General features: G+C 44.1%; 1 protein-coding gene across 1 annotated transcript in view; it reads right to left on the reverse strand.

Annotated features, from left to right (window-relative positions):
• Positions 1–23,953, reverse strand: part of LOC126335843 (dynein axonemal heavy chain 8-like) — a gene marked incomplete at its 5' end in the record, with an annotated part of 446,097 nt that overhangs the window by 240,586 nt on the left and 181,558 nt on the right. The window contains one exon of the mRNA XM_049999312.1: positions 11,139–11,456. Coding sequence (XP_049855269.1) covers positions 11,139–11,456 — 318 coding nt within the window. The remainder of the gene's footprint in view (positions 1–11,138; positions 11,457–23,953) is intronic.

The following is a 23,953-nucleotide window of genomic DNA, read 5'->3' on the forward strand; positions in this document are numbered from 1 at the left end:
TGAGAATCCCGCCGACTATAGAATACACGCTTTTTTTTTTAGCATTAAAGGCATGAAAGCGGCTGAAATTCATCGTCAGATCAGTAAAGTGTATAGGGAAAACACTATGAGTGATGCAATAGTACGGAAATGGGTGACAGCTTTTAAAGATGACCTTACGACTGTGCATGATGAGGGCGACTTTCAGTAATTACTGATGATATGATGCAGAAAGTTGGTGAAAAAGAGGGAGCGAACAGACGTTTTACGATTTCGACGTTGTGTGGTCAAGAGGTTAGAAGTGTCCTATATGCAGCTGTTTCAGAACGTTTAAATTATCGAAACTTATGCTCAGTTCGATACCGAAAATGCTGACTGAGGTATACAAAAGCTAACATTTAGCCAATTCTTTGGCTTTCCTAGAACGGTACAGTGTGGAAGACGGCCAGTTTTTAAGTTAACCTGTCGTAAGCGACAAAACACACATGGTTCGTTACACCTGAATGAAGGCAGCAATTCACGGAATGGCGGCGTTCAACACCAGCCAAGTGAAGATCAAATGAATTACTTCAGCTGTTTTTTTTTTTTTTTTGGGACAGGGAGGGGGTATTACTTGTGGATTTTTGTCTCATGGTGGCACAGTAAATTCTAGCACTTAATGCGGGATTTTTTAAAAAAACTGCGCAGTTCAACCCAGAACAAAAGGCTTGGCACACTGAGTAAGGGGATCGTTTTGCTTCATGACAATGTCCATCCACAAACAACCTATCGAACTCAAAAGCTGATCTAATCTTTTGACTGGGAACAGCTTGATCACCCTCCATATAGTCCGAATCTAGGGCCCAATGACTACCATGTGTTCTTGCATTTGGAGAAGCATTTGGCTGCTCAGCATCACGACAACGATTGAAGATGTCAAAATGGCAGTATTGCAGTTGTTGTCTAATCAGGTGGTAGATTTCGACGAGGTAAGTAATCAAAAGCTGGCTGTGCCATACGACGAGGGCCTTAATGTTGGCGGGAATTACGTAGAAAAGTAAAACACATCCCTTGATGTAAAAATCAAATTGCTACGATAAGTCTACATGTTTCATTTTTATTTCAAAACTGTACTTACGTAAAGACAGGCCTCGTGTAGGATCTTCTACTGCACTCATGAAATCGTGATAGATCTTTGACTGTGAGGCTATGTATTGAGTATACCAGTGACTAAGAAACTGATGAAGCAAAGAGAGCATGTGCAAATCAGGTCTCATGCCCTGTTGCATCTACTGAACTGAGCATAAGATGGACTGGCATGTTCAAAGAATCGAATGTTACAAACATACAACACTGTTCTTTAATACTGCAATACCAAGAACTGTCCCAAATAAAGAAATTTTACTATGCATACGCCGGCCGCGGTGGTCTAGCGGTTCTAGCGGAACCGCGCGGCTGCTACGGTCGCAGGTCGAATCCTGCCTCGGGCATGGATGTGTGTGATGTCCTTAGGTTAGTTAGGTTTAAGTAGTTCTAAGTTATAGGGGACTGATGACCACAGATGTTAAGTCCCATAATGCTCAGAGGCATTTTTTTATTATGCATACACAGTATAGTAAAAAGAAAATGTTATTAAATATGTAGGTGATTTGGGATATACAGGTTGAGAAATTTGATACGAGAGTGCTACCATCTTCGGAACAGCAGTGCCACTAACCGGGGTGGGCACTGAGTCAAACTGAGCGTCGCTGACAGATGCGGCTGTGTCGTTCTACACTTCTTAAGCTCTATGTCGACGCTAATCAGTCTTAGTGGCTGGCAAGTGGTGGCGTGTCAGTCTTTTGGGATTCCATAACTGAATGTTTTCACTGGCTGAGAGATCAGGAGAATGTGCTGGCCAGGGCAACAGTCCAACACCTTCTGTAACGAGGTAAAGCAGAACAAAACGGTCAAGCGGTCTTGCTTTATCTTATTGAAGTACAACGTCCCGATAAACCATGATCCTGTTGCTGTTAATTCCAACACGGAGAACCAAGAGTAGCACTGGACACAAAACCCAGCGATTGGCAGTGGGTGGTTTTGGAGACATCGTCAACTTCAGCCACAAACACTTTAATTTTTAAAACATGATGTCTCTCCTAAGAGTCATTCACCGCTCTGGTCTGTCAAAAGATAAAAAGAAATTTCGCTTTTGCAATGTGTAGTGGAGCCAGACCAAACAAATACTGCTCATCACAAGTTTAATGTGGCGCCCTGCGCCAACAGAAAACTTCCGTGTGTTTCTGTTACAAACCATATTAGCGGAATTACACGTGCCCTTTTGATCTAGTACGAGATTTGTTTCCTCGATATGTAATAATAGCGACGATAAAACACGAAGAATAACGACTACTCCAGCAGCGACCGAGTAACGCTGCTCCTTAGTTGTAGCTGACAGCTTGAGGCAGAACGGCACTCGAGACGGAACAAGTCGGGTAAGGAAGACGTGGCGAATAAATGTTTACCGACTTAACAAGTACGATAAGACAATGTCTTCCGCAGTGGTTGTACCACAGTCTACTTCGCGCCAACCTGTATTGTACAATACCGTATGTACACGCCTTTAGAACTAACAGACATGCTCTCAATTGTGGGAGAGGGTTGCCAAGGAACTCCTGTACTTAAATCCTGTTTAATTGTCGTTGCTGTAGTGTATCTTTCTGACATAATTAAGTAATACGATGTTAAGGTATTTGTAATGAGATTGCCAAGGAGACAACTCGGGTATGCGTGGAAAGGTATCTGGAACGAGAAGGGAGGCTTTCTTGTACAGATGCGTTTCTGACTGTAGTACAATGAAGTCGAGACAGTGGGAAATTGTGGTCAGCGAAACCGTCCTGTGAATAATCGAAATAATGTCACTTGATTGGGTATGGTACCTGAAGATTCGATTCACACAGCAGCACACGGACAGCATGGTGCGTCACATTGTAAAAGACTCAAAAATGCCCTCGTACCGCCGATAGGTGCACGAGACTCTTACACTGAAAGACAATGGCGATTGGATAATCTTTGTGAGCGGGTATTAACCCACCATCTTCCGATTGTCTGGGCCATAGGAAGCAAGAAGGCCGGTCGCATGTCGAGCCATTGAGCCTGTGATTGACGCTGCGCAAAATGTGTGCGTCGTATTGTACGAGGGTCGGTCAAAAAGTAATGCCTCCCATTTTTTTTCTACTTAAAAAAATTAAGTTAAGTGAAAAATTTGAATTTGGTGCCATTCCTCAAACCTTCTTCTGCAATCCACTGCAGTAGTAACTTTCTGTGTCAACAGGTGGCAGAACAGCAGAAGTTTGTAAGATGGCCGACATCGATGTTCGTTTGAGACAGCGTTGTGTGATTGAATTCTTGAATGCAGAAGGTGAAACGCCCATACACATTCATGAAAGACTGAAGAAGGTGTATGGTGTTGTGACAGTGGATGTCAGCACTGTTAGACGATGGGTTCGTCGTCGTAAGGAAGCTGAAGGGCAAACACCGTTGACTGACGAAAAGCGGAGCGGCAGGCCGGTGAGTGCAGTGACTCCACACAACATTCAGCAAGTTGATGACATCATTCGTGGTGACCGTCGGGTGACTGCAGATGAAGTGTGTCGCATTATTTCTCTTAGTAAAGGCAGTGTGATCACGATTATTAAACAATTGGGGTACTCAAAAGTTTGTGAACGGTGGGTTCCAAGAATGTTAACCGATCAGAATAAAGAGGCAAGGAAAACAATAGCCTCCCAACACTTGCAACGCTTCCGTTTGGAGGGAGATGAGTTTCTGAAAAAAATTTTGACCGGGGACGAAACATGGGTGCATTTTTTTGAACCCGAATCAAAGAGGCAGTCAATGGAGTGGCGTCACACAAGCTCGCCGAGGAAGAAAAAATTCAAAACTGTGCGATCGGCAGAGAAAGTTATGGGAACAGTTTTCTGGGATACAGAGGGTGTGATTCTGGTTGATTTTTTGGAGCAGGGATGCACAATAAATTCTGTTCAATACGTCACAACCCTCAAAAAACTTAAAGCACGTCTTAAGCGAGTTCGCCCAACAAAATCAATGGCAGATGTTCTTCTTTTGCATGACAATGCAAGACCACACACCAGTCGTCACATCTCTGACGAGATTGTCAAAATTGGATGGGAAGTTTTGCCTCATCCCCCATACAGCCCTGACCTGGCACCATCAGACTTCCATCTGTTCGGGCCACTAAAAGAAGCTCATCGTGGGATTCATTTTGAAGATGAGGAGGCCGTCAAAACATCCGTGCGTCAATGGCTTAGGAAGCAGAGCTGTGATTTTTACCGTGCTGGGATACATGCCCTTGTTCAGAGATGGACCAAAACTGTAGAGATGGGCGGAGATTACATTGAAAAATGACAAAATGATCCTCAATGTTGTGGTTTTCAACCTATGTAATTGCATTTAAATTTCCTGACAATTAAACGTAGAAAAAAAAAAGGAGGCATTACTTTTTGACTGACCCTCGTATTATTCGGCGCAACGTAAGGAACTGTGAAGTGATAAACAATGTTAGGGCACAACCAATAATTTTAAAACGTCTGGAAAGTAAATGTGATCGATTCATCAGTGACAAAAGTTCTTTATTATATGCAAGTGGATAATGTGTCAGAAACAATTTGTAAATTAATACTTAGTTTCAATTAATTATGTTTTAAGAACATTCGTAGACAACTGGTAATGTTCAGCTGTATGATATTTTTTGAAACGATGAGGTACACTTAATGCATCTCCACAGTTTTTACGTTCCCAAGTCGTTCCACTCCGTTTATTATTTTCTGTAAATACTGTGCAAGCTCTTGTTGGATGATTAATTCACTGGCGTGGGATTTATATGTTTCGGAAAATGACACCAACGTTGCGCATTTAGTTTCATTGATATATCTCAGGTCGATAATGGTCCTCGTCGTTTATAAACTTGTGGCGCACGTTTTGTAATAATGGTTCTGCTATTTGAAGTCTTCCTCATGTTGTTTTACACTGAAGAGCCAAAGAACCTGGTACACCTGCCTAGTATCGTGTAGGGCCCCCACGAGCGCGCAGAAGTGCCGCAACACGACGTGCCATGAACTTGACTAATGTCTGAAGTAGTGCTGGAGGGAACTGACACCAAAAATTCTGCAGGGCTGTCCATAAATCCGTAAGAGTACGAAAGGGTGGAGATCTCTTCTGAACAGCACGTTAAAGGCATCCCAGATATGCTCAATAATGTTCATGTCTGGGGGGTTTGGTGGCCAGCGGAAGTGTTTAAACTCAGAAGAGTGTTCCTGAAGGCACTCCGTAGCAATTTTGGACTTATATGGTGTCGCATTGTACTGCTGGAATTGGCCAAGTCCATTAGGATGCACAATGGACATGAATGGATGCAGGTGATGACACAGGATGCTTATGTACGTGTCACGTGTCACAGTCGTATCTAGACGTAGCACCGGTCCCATATCACTCCATCTGCACACTCTCCTCACCGTTAAAAAGCCTCCACCAGCTTGAACAATCCATTGCTGACATGCAGGGTCCACGGATTCATGAGGTCGTCTCCATGTCCGTACACGTCCATCCGCTCGATGCAATTTGAAACTAGACTCTTCCGACGAGGCAACATGTTTCCAGTCATCAACAGCCCAATGTCGGTGTTGAACGGGCCCAGGCGAGGCATAAAGCTCTGTGTCGTGCAGTCATCAAGGATACACGAGTGGGCTTTCGCCTCCGAAAGCCTACATCGATGATGTTTCGTTGAATGGTTAGCACGCTGACACTTGTTAATGGCCCAGCATTGAAATCTGCAGCAATTTGCGGGAGCGTTGCACTTCTGTCACGTTGAACGATTGTCTTCAATCGTCGTCGGTCCCGTTCTTGCAGGATCTTTTTCCGGCCGCAGCGATGTCGCAGTAGTAACCGATCTAGCAACTGCACCAGATACTTGTCTTATATAGGCATTGCCGACCGCAGCGCCGTATCCTGCCTGTTTACATATCTGTGTATTTGAATATGCGTGCCTATACCAGTTTCTTTGGCGCTGTAAAAAGTAGCATATTAAATACTTTAAAAAGTTTTTTCGGTACCCTTTCAAGTATTTCCTCATAACACAGAAACCTGCGGTCGACACATGTACATCTACATCTACATCCATACTCCGCAAGCCACCTGACGGTGTGTGGCGGAGGGTACCCTGAGTACCTCTATCGGTTCTCCCTTCTATTCCAGTCTCGTATTGTTCGTGGAAAGAAGGATTGTCGGTATGATTCTGTGTGGGCTCTAATCTCTCTGATTTTATCCTCATGGTCTTTTCGCGAGATATACATAGGAGGGAGCAATATACTGCTTGACTCTTCGGTGAAGAAGTACCGAGCTACTGAGCGTCTCTCCTGCAGAGTCTTCCACAGGAGTTTATCTATCATCTCTGTAACGCTTTCGCGATTACTAAATGATCCTGTAATGAAGCGCGCTGCTCTCCATTGGATCTTCTCTATCTCTTTTATCAGCCCTATCTGGTACGGATCCTACACTGCCGAGCAGTATTCAAGCAGTGAGCGAACAAGCGTACTGTAACCTACTTCCTTTTTTTTCGGATTGCATTTCCTTAGGATTCTTCCAATTAATCTCAGTCTGGCATCTGCTTTACCGACGATCAACTTTATATGATCGTTCCATTTTAAATCACTCCTAATCATTACTCCCAGATAATTTATGGTATTAACTGCTTCCAGTTGCTGACCTGCTATTTTGTAGCTAAATGATAAGGGATCTATCTTTCTATGTATTCGCAGCACATTACATTTGTCTACATTGAGATTCAATTGCCATTCCCTGCACCATGCGTCAATTCGCTGCAGATCCTCCTGCATTTCAGTACAATTGTCCATTGTTGCAACCTCGCGATACACCACAGCATCATCTGCAAAAAGCCCCAGTGAACTTCCGATGTCATCCACCAGGCCATTTATGTATATTGCGAATAGCAACGGTCCTATAACACTCCCCTGCGGTACACCTGAAATCACTCTTACTTCGGAAGACTTCTCTCCATTCCCCCGTAGGGTTTCGTTGGTTTCAGCTATGTTCAGTCATTTCTACTCTTTTCTGCTGTGAAGAAATAAAATGGTCGTCCCAGTTCGATCAGAGCACGCTAATATGCCATTGTAGCCTCTCATTATGTATTCCGCTTTTTAAAATTTTGCTTTATTGAAATCTCCCGGTATAGTTTTTTCTGTTAAACCACACCGTTTATCCATATACAAAGATATGTGTCCTTTATTGAGTACTGACTTGGACAACTGCATCACAACAGTTTCAGATGTATTATAATCAAGATTTGTTTAATCATTTCCTGAATATACACTACTGGCCATTAACATTGATACACCACGAAGATGACGTGCTACAGACGCGAAATTTAACCGACACGAAGAAGAGGCTGTGATATGCAAATTATTAACTTTTCAGAGCGTTCACACAAGGTTGGTGGTGTTGGCGACACCTACAACGTGCTGAGATGAAGAAAGTTTCCAACCGATTTCTCATACACAAACAGCACTTGACCGGCGTTGCCTGATGAAACGTTGTTGTGATGCCTCGTGTAAGGAGGAGAAATCACGTTTCCGTCTTTCATAAAGGACGGATTGTAGCCTATCGCGATTGCGGTTTATCGTATCGCGACATTGCTGCGTGCGTTGGTCGAGATCCAATGACAGTTAGCAGAATACGGACTCGGTGGGTTCAGGAGGGTAATCCGTAACGCCATGCTGGATCCCAACGGCCTCGTATCACTAGCAGTCGAGATGACAGGCATCTTACCCGCATGGCTGTATGGGATCGTGCAGCCACGTCTCGATCCCTGAATCAACAGATGGGGACATTTGCAAGACAACAACTATCTGCGGGAACGTTCGGCGACGTTTGCAGCAGCAAGGACAGTCAGCTCGGAGACCATGGCTGCGGTTACCCTTGACGGTGCATCACAGACAGGAGCGCCTGCGATAGTGTACTCGACGACGAACCTGGGTGCACGAATGGCAAAACGTCATTTTTTCGGATGAATCCAGGTTCTGTTTACAGCATCATGATGGTCTCATCCGTGTTTGGCGATATCGCGGTGAACGGACATTGGAAGTGTGTATTCGTCATCGCCATACTGGCGTATCACCCGACGTGATGGTATGGGGTTCCATTGGTTACACTTCTCGGTCACCTCTTGTTCGCATTAACGGCACTTTGAACAGTGGACGTTACATTTCAGATGTGCTACGACCAGTGGGTCTACCCTTCATTCGATCCCTGCGAAACCGTACATTTCAGCAGGATAATGCACGACCGCATGTTGCTGGTCCTGCACGGGCCTTTGTGGGTACAGAAAATGTTCAACTGCTGCCCTGCCCAGGACACTCTCCAGCTCTCTCACCAATTGTAAACGTCTGGTCAATTGTGGCCGAGCAATTGGCTCGTCACAATACACCCGTCACTACTCTTGATGAACTGTGGTATTGTGTTCAAGCTGCGTGGGCAGCTGTACCTGTACGCGCCATCCAAGCTCTGTTTGACTCAATGCCCAGGCGTATCAAGGCCGTTATTTTCGGCCAGATGTGGTTGTTCTGGGAACTGATTTCTCAGGATCTATTATAGCAATAACGCGATGGTACCTCCGAAGTTGATAAATTTTTATCCCAAACATCGCTCTGTTCGAGGGATTAAATTATGAGAAGCGTCCCTTAAATTTCATTAACATCTACGTCTATGTCAACATACGTGTACCGCAAGCCATCGGACGGCGAGTGGCAGAGTGTACCGCATAGCACTACCAGTCGCCTTTCCTGTTCCACTCGCAAACAAAGCGACGCAAAAAACGACTATCTACCAGCCTCCGTACAAGCCATAATTTCGATCCACTTATCTTTGTAGTCCACGCACAAAATTACGTTGGCCGCAGTAGAAACATTCTGCAGTCTGCCTCAAATGCTAGTTTTCTAAATTTCCTCAATAGTGCCTCGCGAAAAGAACATCGTCTTCCCACCAGGGATTTCCATTTGAGTTCACGTAGCATCACCACAATACTTGCCAGCTGCTCGAGCATACCGCTAACAAATCTAGCAGCACGTCTCTGAATCGCTTCGATGTCTTCCTTTTTTCGTCATTTTCGTTCAGTTCAGTTTGAATATAAAATTTATCAAACATGCGCTAATAACACATATCTAATTGTTATTTTTATGAAAAACGCACGTCTTCTTATTTCTAATTACATATCACACATGAAATTCAGAAAATATATTTTTTAATTACTAATCCTTTTTTAAAATGTTGTTAATAAAATTTGTTTCAACTAAAGAAACATTCACGGAAATGCAAATTGAGGCGCACCTTTTTAGCACAGCGGAAATCAAACCCTTGTAGTCAACGTAGAAGGGTGGGGTGGAGGGGGGGTGGCGGGCAAGTACACTACCACTGCGTTGTGCTGTCTGTCGATGAACCGGTCTTACTTTCGGGTATTCAAGGCACACGAAAGGACTTCAAAGTTGATTCTTTCGAGAGTTTTTGAGAGTTGCACTGAACTGCTTTGTGAAATGATATTTGATTTCTGAATTTCACGCACCATAAATATAAAAAATTCAAATAGCCGATTACCAAGTGGTCTCCTTGTCAGTCGCTGCTACAGCACTCATTATTCTTGGAGTAGTTCTGTCCTTGCTAATATATATTGACAAAAACAATACCGTACTACAGTAACGTGGGACTCCACTACCGAGTGGGCACGTAAAATTCCATTTTAAAAATAATTTTGTTTGCAACAGGTAGCAGGTAGCAAAACGACGTTTTCTGTTGGCGTCGAGCGTCGCATGAACTTTTTTTCCCCTTTTGTTGTTATTTCATTCCGTCTCGCCCGTATGGGGGGGGGGGGGGTCTTTCAGCCGTACTGTCAACCCACTCTTCAGCCAGATGGACAAGTAAAAATAAATCATAGATGTGAGATATTTACATAGATTTAAAGATTTTGGATGGGAGAAATTAACTGAAGCATTCATGTGTATGTGAAACAAGGAGTTCATCTTGAAATTAAAACCAGTAATAATAAAAGGGTGCAACGGCAAACAACAAGGGTACGTTTAAAACTTTTAAAATGGAGTTAAAAAATCATTGATCTTAAAAAGAAGCACTTCACTGCCACTAAAACAGGAAGGACCTGCCCTGGGATTGGGACCCTATGTTGGAGAAGATAAGGTTTAGTGAGGAGGAGGTAAGGATGGAAGACTGATGCGTGGTATCAATGGGGCAAAGAAGGCTGTTGGAAAAGCAGAATGGGGAGAGTATTGGTGAGGCCAATATTTGAAGGGGAAATGGGGGATAGGAGCAGGGAAATATGGGAAGGCGAGGGAGAGTGAGTCTTTATGAGGTGGAATGGGTGGGTTGAATTTAAAGTTGGTGGGTGGGTAAATTTCGGGACGGATCGCATGAAACTCGTGATGAGTAGTATCTGTTTAGCCTGGAAGCAAATATCTGCCAAAACACCTGACGCGCTTGACGACTTTTAGGAGAGATACGTGGTTGATTAGTTGGTGTTTTTGGATATTACCTGTATCCCAGAAGAGACTAATGGCTATGTCTCACAGTTCACTATATTCCATAGTACATAAATAACGATAAAGCACGCCATGGAGGTAGTAACAATAGAAGTGAGCAGATGACACGGTGATTATAAGATCGAGCATAGCCAGAGATTTCTGAAGCTGTGCCGTAAATTGCTTGAGCAGTGCGGCTCACGAGGAAGACAAGTCGCAATGCACACATTACAGCACGTGACTCTGCAGGCAGGTCATACGAGCGCCAGCAGCAGTCTCCGGCCGGGAGCGAGCAGCTATTTTGGGCGAGTTTGATAATTCCTAACGATAGCACACGCCAAAGTTCAGGCTTTCGATGGCCACCTTTTGACTGACATACTGATTGATCCTGGACCCTGCACCGAGGTGAGCAGTAAGGCGACTAGTGTGACGTCTCAAGTTCGTCGCGGGACCCGTATTTCTCGTGGACCCGCTCGAGCAGTTCGTGTCGCGATCACTCCCAGTCTTTTTACGATTTGCGCCATGCTGTATCACATAGGATATTCGCATCTGCACTTATCTGCGTAATAGTAGGTAGAAACACTTCACCTGCAAAACGTCGACGCACTGGCGAATATATATCGCCTCTAGTATGGGCATCTTGGCGTGCAGGCGGACCTGCACGAAGGTGTGCAGGTCATCGTAGATGCCATCGAAGAGGTGCGACAGCACGGCGTACTCGCCCTCGGAACGCTTGCGCAGCCAGCCCTCTACGATTGGCCTCCAGCGCAGAGAGGAGGCGCTGATAAAGACCATCCCCATGCGCGACACCGTCGCCGGCGAGGCGTTGTCCACGTTGTCCGGCTCGAACAGCAACTTGCAGTTGGGAGCCATCGTGATGCGGTCGCCGTTGGCCAGCGTCAGCGTCTGCAAGCAGCCTTACATTAGTGAGCATCCGACAAGGCACAAAGTTGCGGGATCGTTACGACAACTGCCGTATTTAAAATTAATTTAGCTGGTGAAACAGGCAAGTGCTTCTGTACCTGCAATAAACGTTACTCTAAAATTCTCCGATTTCAAGTTACGGACTTATTTCGTTTGGGATGTACGATTACACTATGTGCTTTATATGCTATATGGCACTACGTGCTGTGGCCGAACGGTTCTAGGCGTATCGGTCCGGAACCGCGCGACTGCTTCGGTCGCAGGTTTGATTCCTGTCGATGATTCTGATCATACATAAAGGGTACCAGTAGCAAGACGCAATCAATACCTTCACTGCGCGATAACAACGGTGAAGTCACTGATGACAGTGACACTAACGCAAAGTTATTAAACACGGTTTTCCGAAACTCCTTCACAAAAGAAGACGAAGTAAATATTCCTGAATTCCAATCAAGAACAATTCCAATATGAGAAACATAGAAGTAGATATCTTCGATGTACCAAAGCAGCTTAAATCACTTAATAAAGGTAAGGTCTCCGGTCCAGATAGTATACCAGTCAGATTCCTTTCAGAGTATGCTAATACAATAGCTCCACATTTAGCAATTATATACAACCGTTCGCTCACAGAATAATCCGTACCTAAAGACTGGAAAATTGCTCAGGTCACACCAATACCCAAAAAGGGAAGTACGAGTAATCCGTTGAATTACAGGCCCATATCACTAACGTCGATTTGTAATAGGGTTTTGAAACATTTACCGTATTCGAAAATTATGAAGTACCTCGAAGAAAACGATTTATTGACACATAGTCATCATGAATTCAGAAAACATCGCCGGCAGCGGTGGCCGAGCGGTTCTAGGCACTTCAGCCCAGAACCGCCCGACTGCTACGGTCTCAGGTTCGAATCCTGCCTCTGGCATGGATGTGATGTCCTTAGGTTAGTTAGGTTTAAGTAGTTCTAAGTTATAGGGGACTGAAGACCTCAGAGGTTAAGTCCCATAGTGCTCAGAGCCATTTGAAGCTATGGCGGTACATGGGACCAAATAATATTTCTGCTATTTCGTCCGAACAAGACACAGCCAGGGCAAAAGCACCGTAGGCACAAAGACCCAAGCTGGTTCCACTGCCATAGAGTCTCGCCGTTTGCGCGAGTTTCATCAGCGCCAAGGGCGGCGCTAAAGATGAAGATATCGACTTCACCTCGGCCAGTCGCGGGCCGAGTTCAATTCGCCAAAGACCGGATGACAACGGACAGAAGCCTCCTCGGAAGACAGAGGAGCAGCTCTCGCCCGCTTGGCTATAGATCATCGTCCTGGACTCACTTATACAGGGAACGTCGTTCAGTGAACTCTTAGAAGTGAAGAGACAGGAGTTGTAAATTGCATTTTCTAAGTATTGTGAAGTTTACCTACGATTATTTGCACTTAGCCATTAAGGGCCTGTTTTGTGTTATATTACATGCAGTGTTGCAGACTTAAATCATTCAACTAGTCACTAAGACAAATAAACCTTTTTAACTAATTTGTGTGACTTTGTTACTAACTTGTTGGAGTGTTGTGGAACCTTCGTTCTCCTATCCTGTAACCTGACCCTGGAACATAGCTGTATAACTGTGGCAGGGAGAAATTGTCTTAGCAGTGTCCCGCACCAGAAGCTGTTACACGAACTCAAAAACTCGCCCTACCGTAACAATAACGGTAACTTGGCCTCCACAGCGGTGGCGAAGAGGCCTTTGCAAAACTGGTGACGAGGGTCCACGAAAATTTCTTGGTTTTATATGGACATGACAGGTTATCCCTCACGATGGATTTTTGTTCCTACTAAAATATTTCCTATCTTTCATAAAAAAAACTGGTTGCGTTCATGTGCAAAATAATTGTTCTTCTATTTTATGTAAGCACAGTAGCGCATACTGGGTACTTTCTGGTACCAAGTTGAGTAAGACAGACGGACTGTCCTAGTTTTAACAATATTGTTATCCTCTGTCTAGCTACCTGTATTTAGATTTGTAGCGTATGTTTGTATTGTTGTTTTATATTTTAACTTTATGACGCTTGTCATATCGCACTGCTGTTGTGACTGTAGCTTTTGACTATAAGTGGCGCCCCGTAATACTCCCGAATATTTTGTGTAACCTTCTATCACTGTAGAGTCGTAATGGCCACTTTCATAAAGAAAAAAATTCTTTTGAAGTAAGTTGGTTCACAGACATCAGACACAAGATATAAAAATGTAGATCAGTTGATGCGCCTTGGCGCCACGTTTTGTAATCCCACCAGATAGCAAAAATTGCTTCTTGGTCCGGACTCTGCAGAATTGTGTATGTAGTCTGCGAATGTCGTACAACTTGAAACGCCATATTTATTTGCAGCAATCGTTCATGGGTAGGTGTAGTACAGTTTGTGCCAAGTGATTTCAAAGTGGAATGCTAGAGCTGTCAACTACTATGTTATATAAAAAATTTATGTATCTGCTTTTTTGTAGATATCTGACGGTAATAAATTTCTAGACGCGTCATGTGAACAATAAAGTCATTTCTCGCGTGATGTTTGACTTTTGCCATTGCGACCCAGTGCCGCGTATGGAAATAAACGTACTGTTAGTATGAGTACTGCTCTCTACGACCATACTTATCGGCTTTTTTTAATTTGTATTTTGTCATCTGAATAGGACTCATACAACCATCATCAAACATATAAGATTAACACACTGAAGAGCAATGTGCACCTAGGATTTAATACACTGTGGAACAATAGAAATATAAAATTACTGTAGAATCACATATGAAAAGTTGATCTGCTTTTTCAATAAAAATGCATAGGAAAGGCCACATATTCTTAAGTCTTTCAAGCAGAGCACCACCGTGATACACGTCAGCAAACATCAACCGATGATGACCTGACTATGTATCCTTTCGTGCAGTCAAGACTGATGTGACTGACATCACCACAAACTTGCGGGCTAATAGGCCGTTGTCGATGTATAATATTCTCTCCTAACGTTTTCTCTCCGACGTCTTCAGAGGTAAAGTGCCGAAGTGCCATCAGAACTCGAGGAGCACCGAATATATGGGCACTGTGGAGGCAACCACAGTCCATCACGTGACGTCGGCTACGAGATTATCTCTGGTAATTGCGAACATTTTCGATTGAAAGTAGTCGCTCATCATTCTTACGTTGCAATGTTGACATCCAAATTTCATCTAATTTAACATCTTCCTCTTTTCTGTTAATATTATTGTAGTGTTTATAAATTTCAATAGTCTCTCTATATATACGCGCATGATAATGCGATATTTTTGATATGACAGTCGTCTCAGTGAACTATGTTTCATGATCACCCTCTTGGTAAAGATGTTCCGCTACGGCCGATTTCTCCTTATGTCACAGGCGGCAATTCCTGTTGTGTTCAACCAGATGGGTGTTAACACTTGTTTTTGTGTTACCAGCACAAACCAGTCTACAACTAAAAAGAATATTACATGCACTCGGAGTACCTAAATGATGTCGTATATCTTTTGCCGATCTTAAACATTCTTTTATCTTTCTGGTAGTTCTGAAGGTAGATCCACACCGTAATTGCTCAACACTTTCCCAATGCGATCTATAATCTTACTGAAGAACACAAGGAAAATTTTCCCTTTGGTCGGCCGTCGTTCCTCGTCGATCCTGATTCTCTCCCTAGTACTGGGTCTAACTCCTTGTTCGAATAACCATTCTTCTTGAATTGCGACTGTAGATATTCAAGCTCATCTTTTAAATGAATCGGTTCACAAATTTTGTGTGTCCAGTCCAGAAAGGTTTTAATCACACCTTTTCTTTGTCTGGGGTGGTGGTCAGAATCTTCGTGCAGGTAACGGTCAGTATGGGTGGATTTTCTGTTTACTCTATGGCCCAACGTCCCGTGCCCTCGTTTGACAAGAGAGACATCCAAGAAATTCAGTTGGCCATTGTTTTCCATCTGCATAGTAAACTGTATTTTTGGACTGATACTGTTGAGAGAACCACGGTCGATGAGGGTCGGCTGCAGCCCAAAAGGAAAGTTTTCCTTCCGTTCAACAATACCATTACAGACTGTATTGGGTAAGTGTTGAGCAAATTCGGCGCAGAAACTACCTTCATACCCACCCGGAAGCTTAAAGAATTTTTAAGATCGGCTGAAGATGTACGGCATCGTTTTGCTACATCGGGAGTAAATAAAATTCCTTGTAGTTGTGAACTGGTTTCTGTAGGACCACAAAAAGAACTGTTAACAACCGTGTGGTTGAACACAAGAGGAACTGCCGCCTGGGACATACGGAGTTTCGGTCGTAGTGGAACATCTTTACCAGGAAGGTGACCATGAAATAAAATTCGCTGAAACGAGAGTCATATCGAGAACTTCGCATTATCGTGCCCGTATGTATAGAGATACTATTGAGATTTATAAACAACATAATCATTTATCAGAAAAGAGAAATGTTCCGGCGTGACGATAGGCGCCGGCGCGACGATCAAGAACGGAAGAGCAAAGGGGGCTGTGAGACGACGTCAGCCAATAGTACGTTGACTAGCCAATAGTACGCTGACTAGCCAATAGTACGTTGACTAGCCAATAGTACGCTGACTAGCCAATAGTACGCTGACTAGCCAATAGTACGCTGACTAGCCAATAGTACGTTGACTAGCCAATAGTACACTGACTAGACAATAGTACGCTGACTAGCCAATAGTACGCTGACTAGCCAATAGTACGCTGACTAGCCAATAGTACGCTGACTAGCCAATAGTACGCTGACTAGCCAATAGTACGCTGACTAGCCAATAGTACGCTGACTAGCCAATAGTACGCTGACTAGCCAATAGTACGTTGACTAGCCAATAGTACGCTGACTAGCCAATAGTACGTTGACTAGCCAATAGTACGCTGACTAGCCAATAGTACGTTGACTAGCCAATAGTACGCTGACTAGCCAATAGTACGCTGACTAGCCAATAGTACGCTGACTAGCCAATAGTATGTTGACTAGCCAATAGTACGCTGACTAGCCAATAGTACGCTGACTAGCCAATAGTACGCTGAATAGGTCGACACCAAGACAGGAGCGGCCCCTAGACGAAGCCTAGCCGCCTGGCCGCGACCGGGGTGGACGACGAGACGCTACAGCAGCGACTTAAAAACTGTATTGTGTTGCTTGCAATGAAATTGTATACACCGAAAGACACTGATTATTTGCATGTCGCCATTTGCTTACAACACACTTTTGTGAAATGCAAAGTTAAGTATTGTCGATTTAACTAACTGCAATAAACTCCATTAATACGATTTGCTTGAATTGCTGTCTAGCGATCCGAGAAAACATATTCCTAGGCACTATACAGGGTGAGTCACTTAACGTTACCGCTGGATATATTTCGTAAACCACATCAAATACTGACGAACTGATTTCACAGAGCGAACGTGAGGAGAGGGGCTAGTGTAACTGTTTAATACAAACCATACAAAACGCACGGAAATATGTTTTTTAACACAAACCTACGTTTTTTAAACGGAACAACGTTAGTTTTGTTAGCACATCTGAACATATAAACAAATACGTAATCAGTGCCGTTTGTTGCATTGTAAAATGTTAATTACATCCCGAGATATTGTAACCTAAAGTTGGCGCTTGAGTACCACTCCTCCGCTGCTGGATCGTGTGTATCGGAGAGCACCGAATTACGTAGGGATCCAAAGGGAACGGTGATGGAGCTTAGGTACAGAAGAGACTGGAACAGCACATTACGTCCACATACTAACATCTTTTTATTGTTCTTTTTCACTGACTTGCTGCTATTGTGCTATTGTTATTCTGCATTCGTCTCCGCACGCAGACCAACTATAGTACACCGTGTTACCAGACGTCTGTGATAGTGTAGTGTTGTAGGAACTGTGACCATGATGTATTCGAACTCTGAAAAGGAGGAGATGATACTCATCTATGGCGAGTGTCGACGAAATGCAGCTGAAGCCTGCAGGGTGTATGCAGAACGGTACCCGGACAGAGAGCATCCAAAGTGCCGCACATTGCAAAATATCTACCGCCAACTGTATGCAACAGGTAAGATCGTAGCACGCAAACGGGTCCGTAACAGGACCGTCACAGGAGAAGCGGGTGCAGTTGGTGTGTTAGCTGCTGTTGCCATGAACCCACACATGAGTACACGGGACATTGCGACAGCCGGTGGACTGAGTCAAAGTACTGTCATGCGCATGCTGCATCGTCACCGCTTTCACCCGTTTCATTTGTCACTACATTAGCAATTACATGGTGATGACTTTAATCATCGAGTGAAATTGTGTCAATGGGCTTTAACAGAGAATGCGTTGCAGTTCTACCTGTTTACCGATGAAGCGGGTTTCACAAACCACGGGGCAGTCAATCTACGGAACATGCATTACTGGTCTGTGGACAGTCCTCGCTGGCTCAGACAGGTAGAGCGACAGCGACCGTGGGCTGTAAATTTATGGTGCGGAATCATTGGCGACCACCTCATTGGTCCTCACTTCATTGTAGGGGCCCAAACAGCTGCAACATACATCGCGTTTCTACAGAATCATCTGCCAACGTTGCTCGAAAATGTACCACTGGAAACGCGTCGACGTATGTGGTATCAGCATGATGGTGCACCTGCACATTCCGCAATTAACACTAGGCTGACTCTTGACTGGATGTTCGACGGGCGTTTCATAGGACGTGGAGGACGCATAAATTGGCCAGCCCGTTCTCCTGATCTTACACCTCTGGACGTCTTTCTGTGGGGTACGTTAAAGGAGAATGTGTACCGTGATGTGCCTACAGCCCCAGAGGATAGGAAACAACGTACTGTGGCAGCATGCGGCTACATTACACCAGATGTACTGCGGCGTGTACGACATTCATTACGCCAGAGATTGCAATTGTGTGCAGCAAATGATGGCCACCACATTGAACATCTATTGGCCTGACATGTCGGGACACACTCTATTCCACTCCGTAATTGAAAACGGAAACCACGTGTGTACGTGTATCTCACCCCTCATGGTAATATACATGTGCGTCATTGAAAAAGACCAATACAAAGGTGTTAGCATGTGGACGTAATGTGCTATTCCAGTCTCTTCTGTACCTAAGGTCCACCACCGTTCCCTTTGGATCCATACATAATTCGGTGCTCTCCGATACGCACGATCGAACAGCGGAGGAGTGGTACTCAAGCGTCAACTTTAGGTTACAATATCTTCGGATGTAATTAACATTTTACAATGCAACAAACGGCACTGATTACGTATTTGTTTATATGTTCAGATGTGCTAACAAAACTAACGTGATTCCATTTAAAAAAAACGTAGGTTTGTGTTAAAAAAACATGCTTTCGTGCATTTTTTTATGGTTTGTATTAAACAATTACACTAGCCCCTCCCCTCACGTTCGGTCTGTAGAATCGATTCGTCAGTATTTTATGTGGTTTACGAAATATATCCAGCGGTAATGTTAAGTGACTCACCCTGTATATTAGTCGAGTGGGCAGGATAAAAAAAGCGTTAAATTAAGTAGAATATGGATGTCAACAATGCAGAGTAAGATTGTTAGATCAATTACTTTCAAACGAAAATGTTGGCACTAATAATCTCGTAGCCGAAGTCACGTGATGGACTGTGATGCCTCTAAATGCCCGTATGTTCGGTGCTCCCTCGAGTTCTGGTGTAGTTCACCACTTTACCTCTGAAGACGTCGGAAAGGAAACGTTAGGAGAAAATTTTATACATCGACCACGGCCTACTAGCCCAGAAGCTTTTAGTGATGTCGGTACCAGCCATGAAAGCTTTCATTGTATGATGTGGCTGACATCTCCTAACTGCACAGAGGGGATACGACCGGACCAATGTGATGTCGATGCTTCCTGTAACAGCCATGGTTCAACGTGGGGCTCATGATGCTTCCGGAACATCGATGTTCCTCGTGTCAGAAGTAGATAATCGGCATCGGGTTCACTTTGGCACAACCTCTGCACTTGTATTGGGAGGTCTCTTGACATTCTGAGTCTCACTTCACACTGATTATTGATTTCATAATTCTTAAAACGTCCGTAGATGGCAATTCCACGTGTCGTTTCTCTCCGTCTTAGACGATTGCTTTGGCTAGACTGTCTACTGCTCCTTACCCAGGGATGGCACAGAGTGCTTTCACCCATCACATGGTTGTATCGTCCAGTGCTCAGGTGTCTTAATACATCTAGGACTGATCTGGAAACTTCTAGCCCAAGTTCTAGAAAAAAATGGTTCAAATGGCTCTGAGCACTGTGGTACTTAACTGCTGAGGTCATCAGTCCCCGAGAACTTAGAACTACTTAAACCTAACTAATCTAAGGACATCACACACATCCATGCCCGAGGCAGGATTCGAACCTGCGACCGTAGGGGTCGCGCGGTTCCAGACTGTAGCGCCTAGAACCGCCCCGCCACTGCGGCCGGCCAAGTCCTAGACACTGAAGGGCTCGTAGCATACTGAAGGGCTCGTTGCACAGCCAAAAGCCCGGTTGTTCCTTTGGTTAGTTCCTTAAGTAGCTTGCAATACATGCCAATGTGAGAGTCGGTATTCCAGTAACCTCGAACACACCCAACTTCGTCTTCGAAATGCTGGTGTAGATGAAGCTTCTTGCATTATTATGTTCGGAGAGATACTCCGTAAAAACGCAATTATTTGAATAGCCACAACCGAAGCCTATGTTAAATGCAACTGTGGCTCCAATATACCGGTACGGTAATCTAGTTCACACCAGATTAATCTGTGTGCAGGCAGGGTTTTTTCGAGAAATGGGCTAGTGCCCTTGTATGAGGCAGTAAGAGGAGGAAGACTTCTGTCGAGTACCTGTACATGTAGCACAATCTCGTTGAGGCGTGGACGTGTCGTAATATTTGGTCTTCTACGAAATGCCACCGTTTTAGCAGACATTTCACACTTAGGTATTCGTGTCGTCGATACAGATGAGACTCATTTGCTTTGACTGAAACAGCATTGGCTGGTGTAGACTACATTGCTCCTAGGCATACCCTGAGTGCTTTGTACTGATCCAAAACATAGACAAGCACAATTCTCGTACAGACGTTCTAAGGCATGATATAGTATTAATCGAATGTCTGCATTGGATCAACTCACACCCATGATAACGCGCAGTATATTAGAGGACTTTTTGCAGATTACGACAGCTTCTGTGTATTATTACCCAAGTTTGTGGTCGATATGGAGTGTCAGATACGTGACTACTGTCTTGACTGTTAGTTCGTACGGCCCAAACTTCAGTGCCCTTTTGGAGAAGCCTTGTGTCTGGTGAAGAATATATCAAAGCCTTTCTAGGTGATATATCGAAACTATTCTTCTCCGTATAAGTGTGTATTCTAGACCTAGCTTCATCTAATAATGCACGCTACCATGAAGGGTGGCTGAATAAATACACAGGTCGTCATCATACCATAACACTGTTCCATTTTTTGGCAAAATACAGCGTAGGTCTAGCGAAAGACACTGAAAATGAGGGAAGGTATAACTGATCCCTTTGGTAGCGCAATGCTTGTCGTTAAAAGCCCCTTATAGCCATTTCCACTTCTTATTACCAGTGACCGAGGGGAACGTAAGTGGGTAAGTTTGTCCCTCTGTGACATATCTGAATATTTTGTTATTGTCTCGTTCGTGTCCTTTCCTCTCCGAAAACCAGACGAAGTTTCGGGAACGTGTTGTGGTGCTCGTACTGCCACTCTATGTTTCAACAGCTTTTCCAGTACTTTCTGATCACAGTTCAGGAGCGTTATTGGCCTTTATGAGTTTGCTTCATTAGGTGGGTTACCATGTTTTCCTATCGGGACTATTCGTGACGCCTTCTATTCGGGGATAGGCTTCAGCCTTTCTGCATTAATGAAGATAGCATGCGCTAATGCATGTTGTCAGCCCTGGGACGCTACTTTACCCTCATAACAAGGCTCTGTCGAATTCTGTAACAGTAAAGCATTCGTTCAAATAATGGTCTTTTTCCTCGTCTTAGTCATCAATGAGTTGTTCAACTGAGTCTGGAGGCTAGCGTTTCAGGAAATCATCCTCTAATTTGTTCGGAAGCGCTATGTCCTATTGTTGTTCCAGGCTCTACGTATACGCTCAAGTCGTTCCCAGATGGTTGCGTGCGATATGCCTTTGTTAAAGTTGTTTCAGAAGTTGAGCCATGAATACTTGTTGTTATTTGTAAATAATCGCTTTACGTCCACCTTCATGTTAATGCACTTTTCTTCCAAAAGCGTGTCTTTCGTAGAGTTTTGGAGCGTTAATCAGGTCCAACAATGCATTGTTGGATTTCTCGTCCACTACTCTGGTAAGATTTTACTTTTCGGAACAAAGGATTAATTTTTTTTGGGAAAGATACCGTTGCAGTTTCCCCAATACAAGCAATGAAGTTCGAGTAGTCTGTTCTTGTGTCTTCCCTGTCTGCTTAGCGAATCTGTCAAATGTAAGCTGGCCATATCACACTATATATCACTCCTGTGTTACATGTGAAAACGGTGGGTAGATCATCAGATCCAAGGGGTTCTGCTACCGCCCCCAGTGCGACGTGTAACGTTAGACTATGTGACGTACATCTACAGTGCACAATCGCTGGTGTGATACATTTATTCTCGTCGGGAGACCGTAATTTAAAACGATGAAGTTATCGGCGTCGACAATCACTGCTATCATTTCACCGTTGCTGTTTTTTCGGTCGGTGAAGAACATTAAAATCACCCAATTTTATTTTCGGCTGCGCTACCGAATTAACCAGCATACTGTATTATTGTTTCGTTACGATCTCCGTTAACGATCTGTTAATTGACATTGTGTTTACTTCTTTCCTGTTCGTGTGTAATGTACCTGCAGCAGCCTGGAGTGGTAGTAGTAATAATATGCCTGTATCTCCTATTGTTTAGTTGATTATGCATGCAACTGTATTGGCGTAGGAGCGCGCCTTAAGGCGGCGGCCTGATGGTGGAAAGCTGGCCATCTGGATCGTCCTCCAGATGGGCGAGGTTATGCCTGTAAATTTCCCTTTTGTGAGAAGGGCCGCCACCTCAAAGGCATGCCACATATCGCGAATGACTACGGAGGATCTCGTGGGGCCTGCAGTTGTACGCAGGTCGGCAGAAAAAACAGCAAAAGGCGGGCAGCGGGGGCCCGAGAACCCTTGCGGAGCATCTGGCAATTTGAAGAACCAAGTCTCCCACCCCATAGGTGGATGGAGGGAAGGAGGAGTGGGGGAGGCGGAGGTGTGAAGGGAAGTGAGAAGGCCTTGGTTTTCAGCAGTTTGTGATTTACATCGAGAAGAATGCACGTTCATCTACCATCTTTGAGGACGACGATTTTCCCCAGTACATGTGCTGCTTTATGACCAGTTCATTATGAGTGCTGGTTTTTTCACGACAGTTTCGAAGTGTAATTAGAACTGTGACGCATTTTTTCCCCATGAGTTGTGGTAGTGTGTATTGGCTTCGATTACCTGAGCTGCAGCGTGGTTTTTGAGCAGGAATCTGTAGCGAACTCTGACGTCAAACAGCGACAATACTGTATGTATACAGGTAATACACTTTTTAAACTCCTCTCTGTCCAACACCAGCATCTCACCAGTTGAATATATTTTCTGCCAAAAAGAATAAATATAGTACTGTACAACCCAGCATTTTTCCCGCCAGCTTGTAGGTGTAGGGTAAAGTTTGTATATGTCTGTCGCTAGTGTCGAGTGGTATTGCGAAAGTTTTTCCCAGCAGGATAACACCAGTTGTATGGTATCGTCAGTTTTTGAGTTGTATTGTGATTTTATGGCATTCTCGTGTAGCACTATGCATATGGTTGTGTAATTAGGCTGGATCTTTGTGATTATTTATATAATTAGGATCAATCTTTGCATCAGTTTCCCGATAAAAATAAATAAAGTACACTAACCTAACCTCCTCTCCCGCATCTGCACAGTTTCCATATGGGGGTGAACTTGGGCCTTCCGTCCAGTAGAATCAGGGTTTGAGTCCCAGAAAAGGCTCAGCCATTTTCATAAATAAATTAGAAGCAGTCTTGATCGCTTAACTTTTTTAATGGTGACCGGTTTCGATCTTTTCCTCAGATCATCTTCGGACCATAAATGTCGGCCGGCGGCGGTGGCGTATGGCAGTCCTCTTGTTTGTGGCTGGTGGTGTACTGCCACAAACAAGAGGATTGCCATGCGCCACCGCCTCCGGCAGACATTCATGGTCCGAAGATGACCTGACAAAAAGATCGAAACCGGTCACCATTAAAAAAGTTAAGTGATCAAGACTGCTTCTAATTTATTTATAATAATTACAGATTGCTGTTTTCCTGTATAAGAACTATGTTCCTTAAAGTGTTACAGCCATTTTCAATTTTCCGTCAATTGCAAACGCCTCTGGTGGTATAATTGTGTTGTCGGGGGGGAGGGGGTGAATTG

The sequence above is a fragment of the Schistocerca gregaria genome, chromosome 2, assembly GCF_023897955.1.
Source record: "Schistocerca gregaria isolate iqSchGreg1 chromosome 2, iqSchGreg1.2, whole genome shotgun sequence".
Taxonomy (NCBI): Eukaryota; Metazoa; Arthropoda; class Insecta; order Orthoptera; family Acrididae; genus Schistocerca; species Schistocerca gregaria.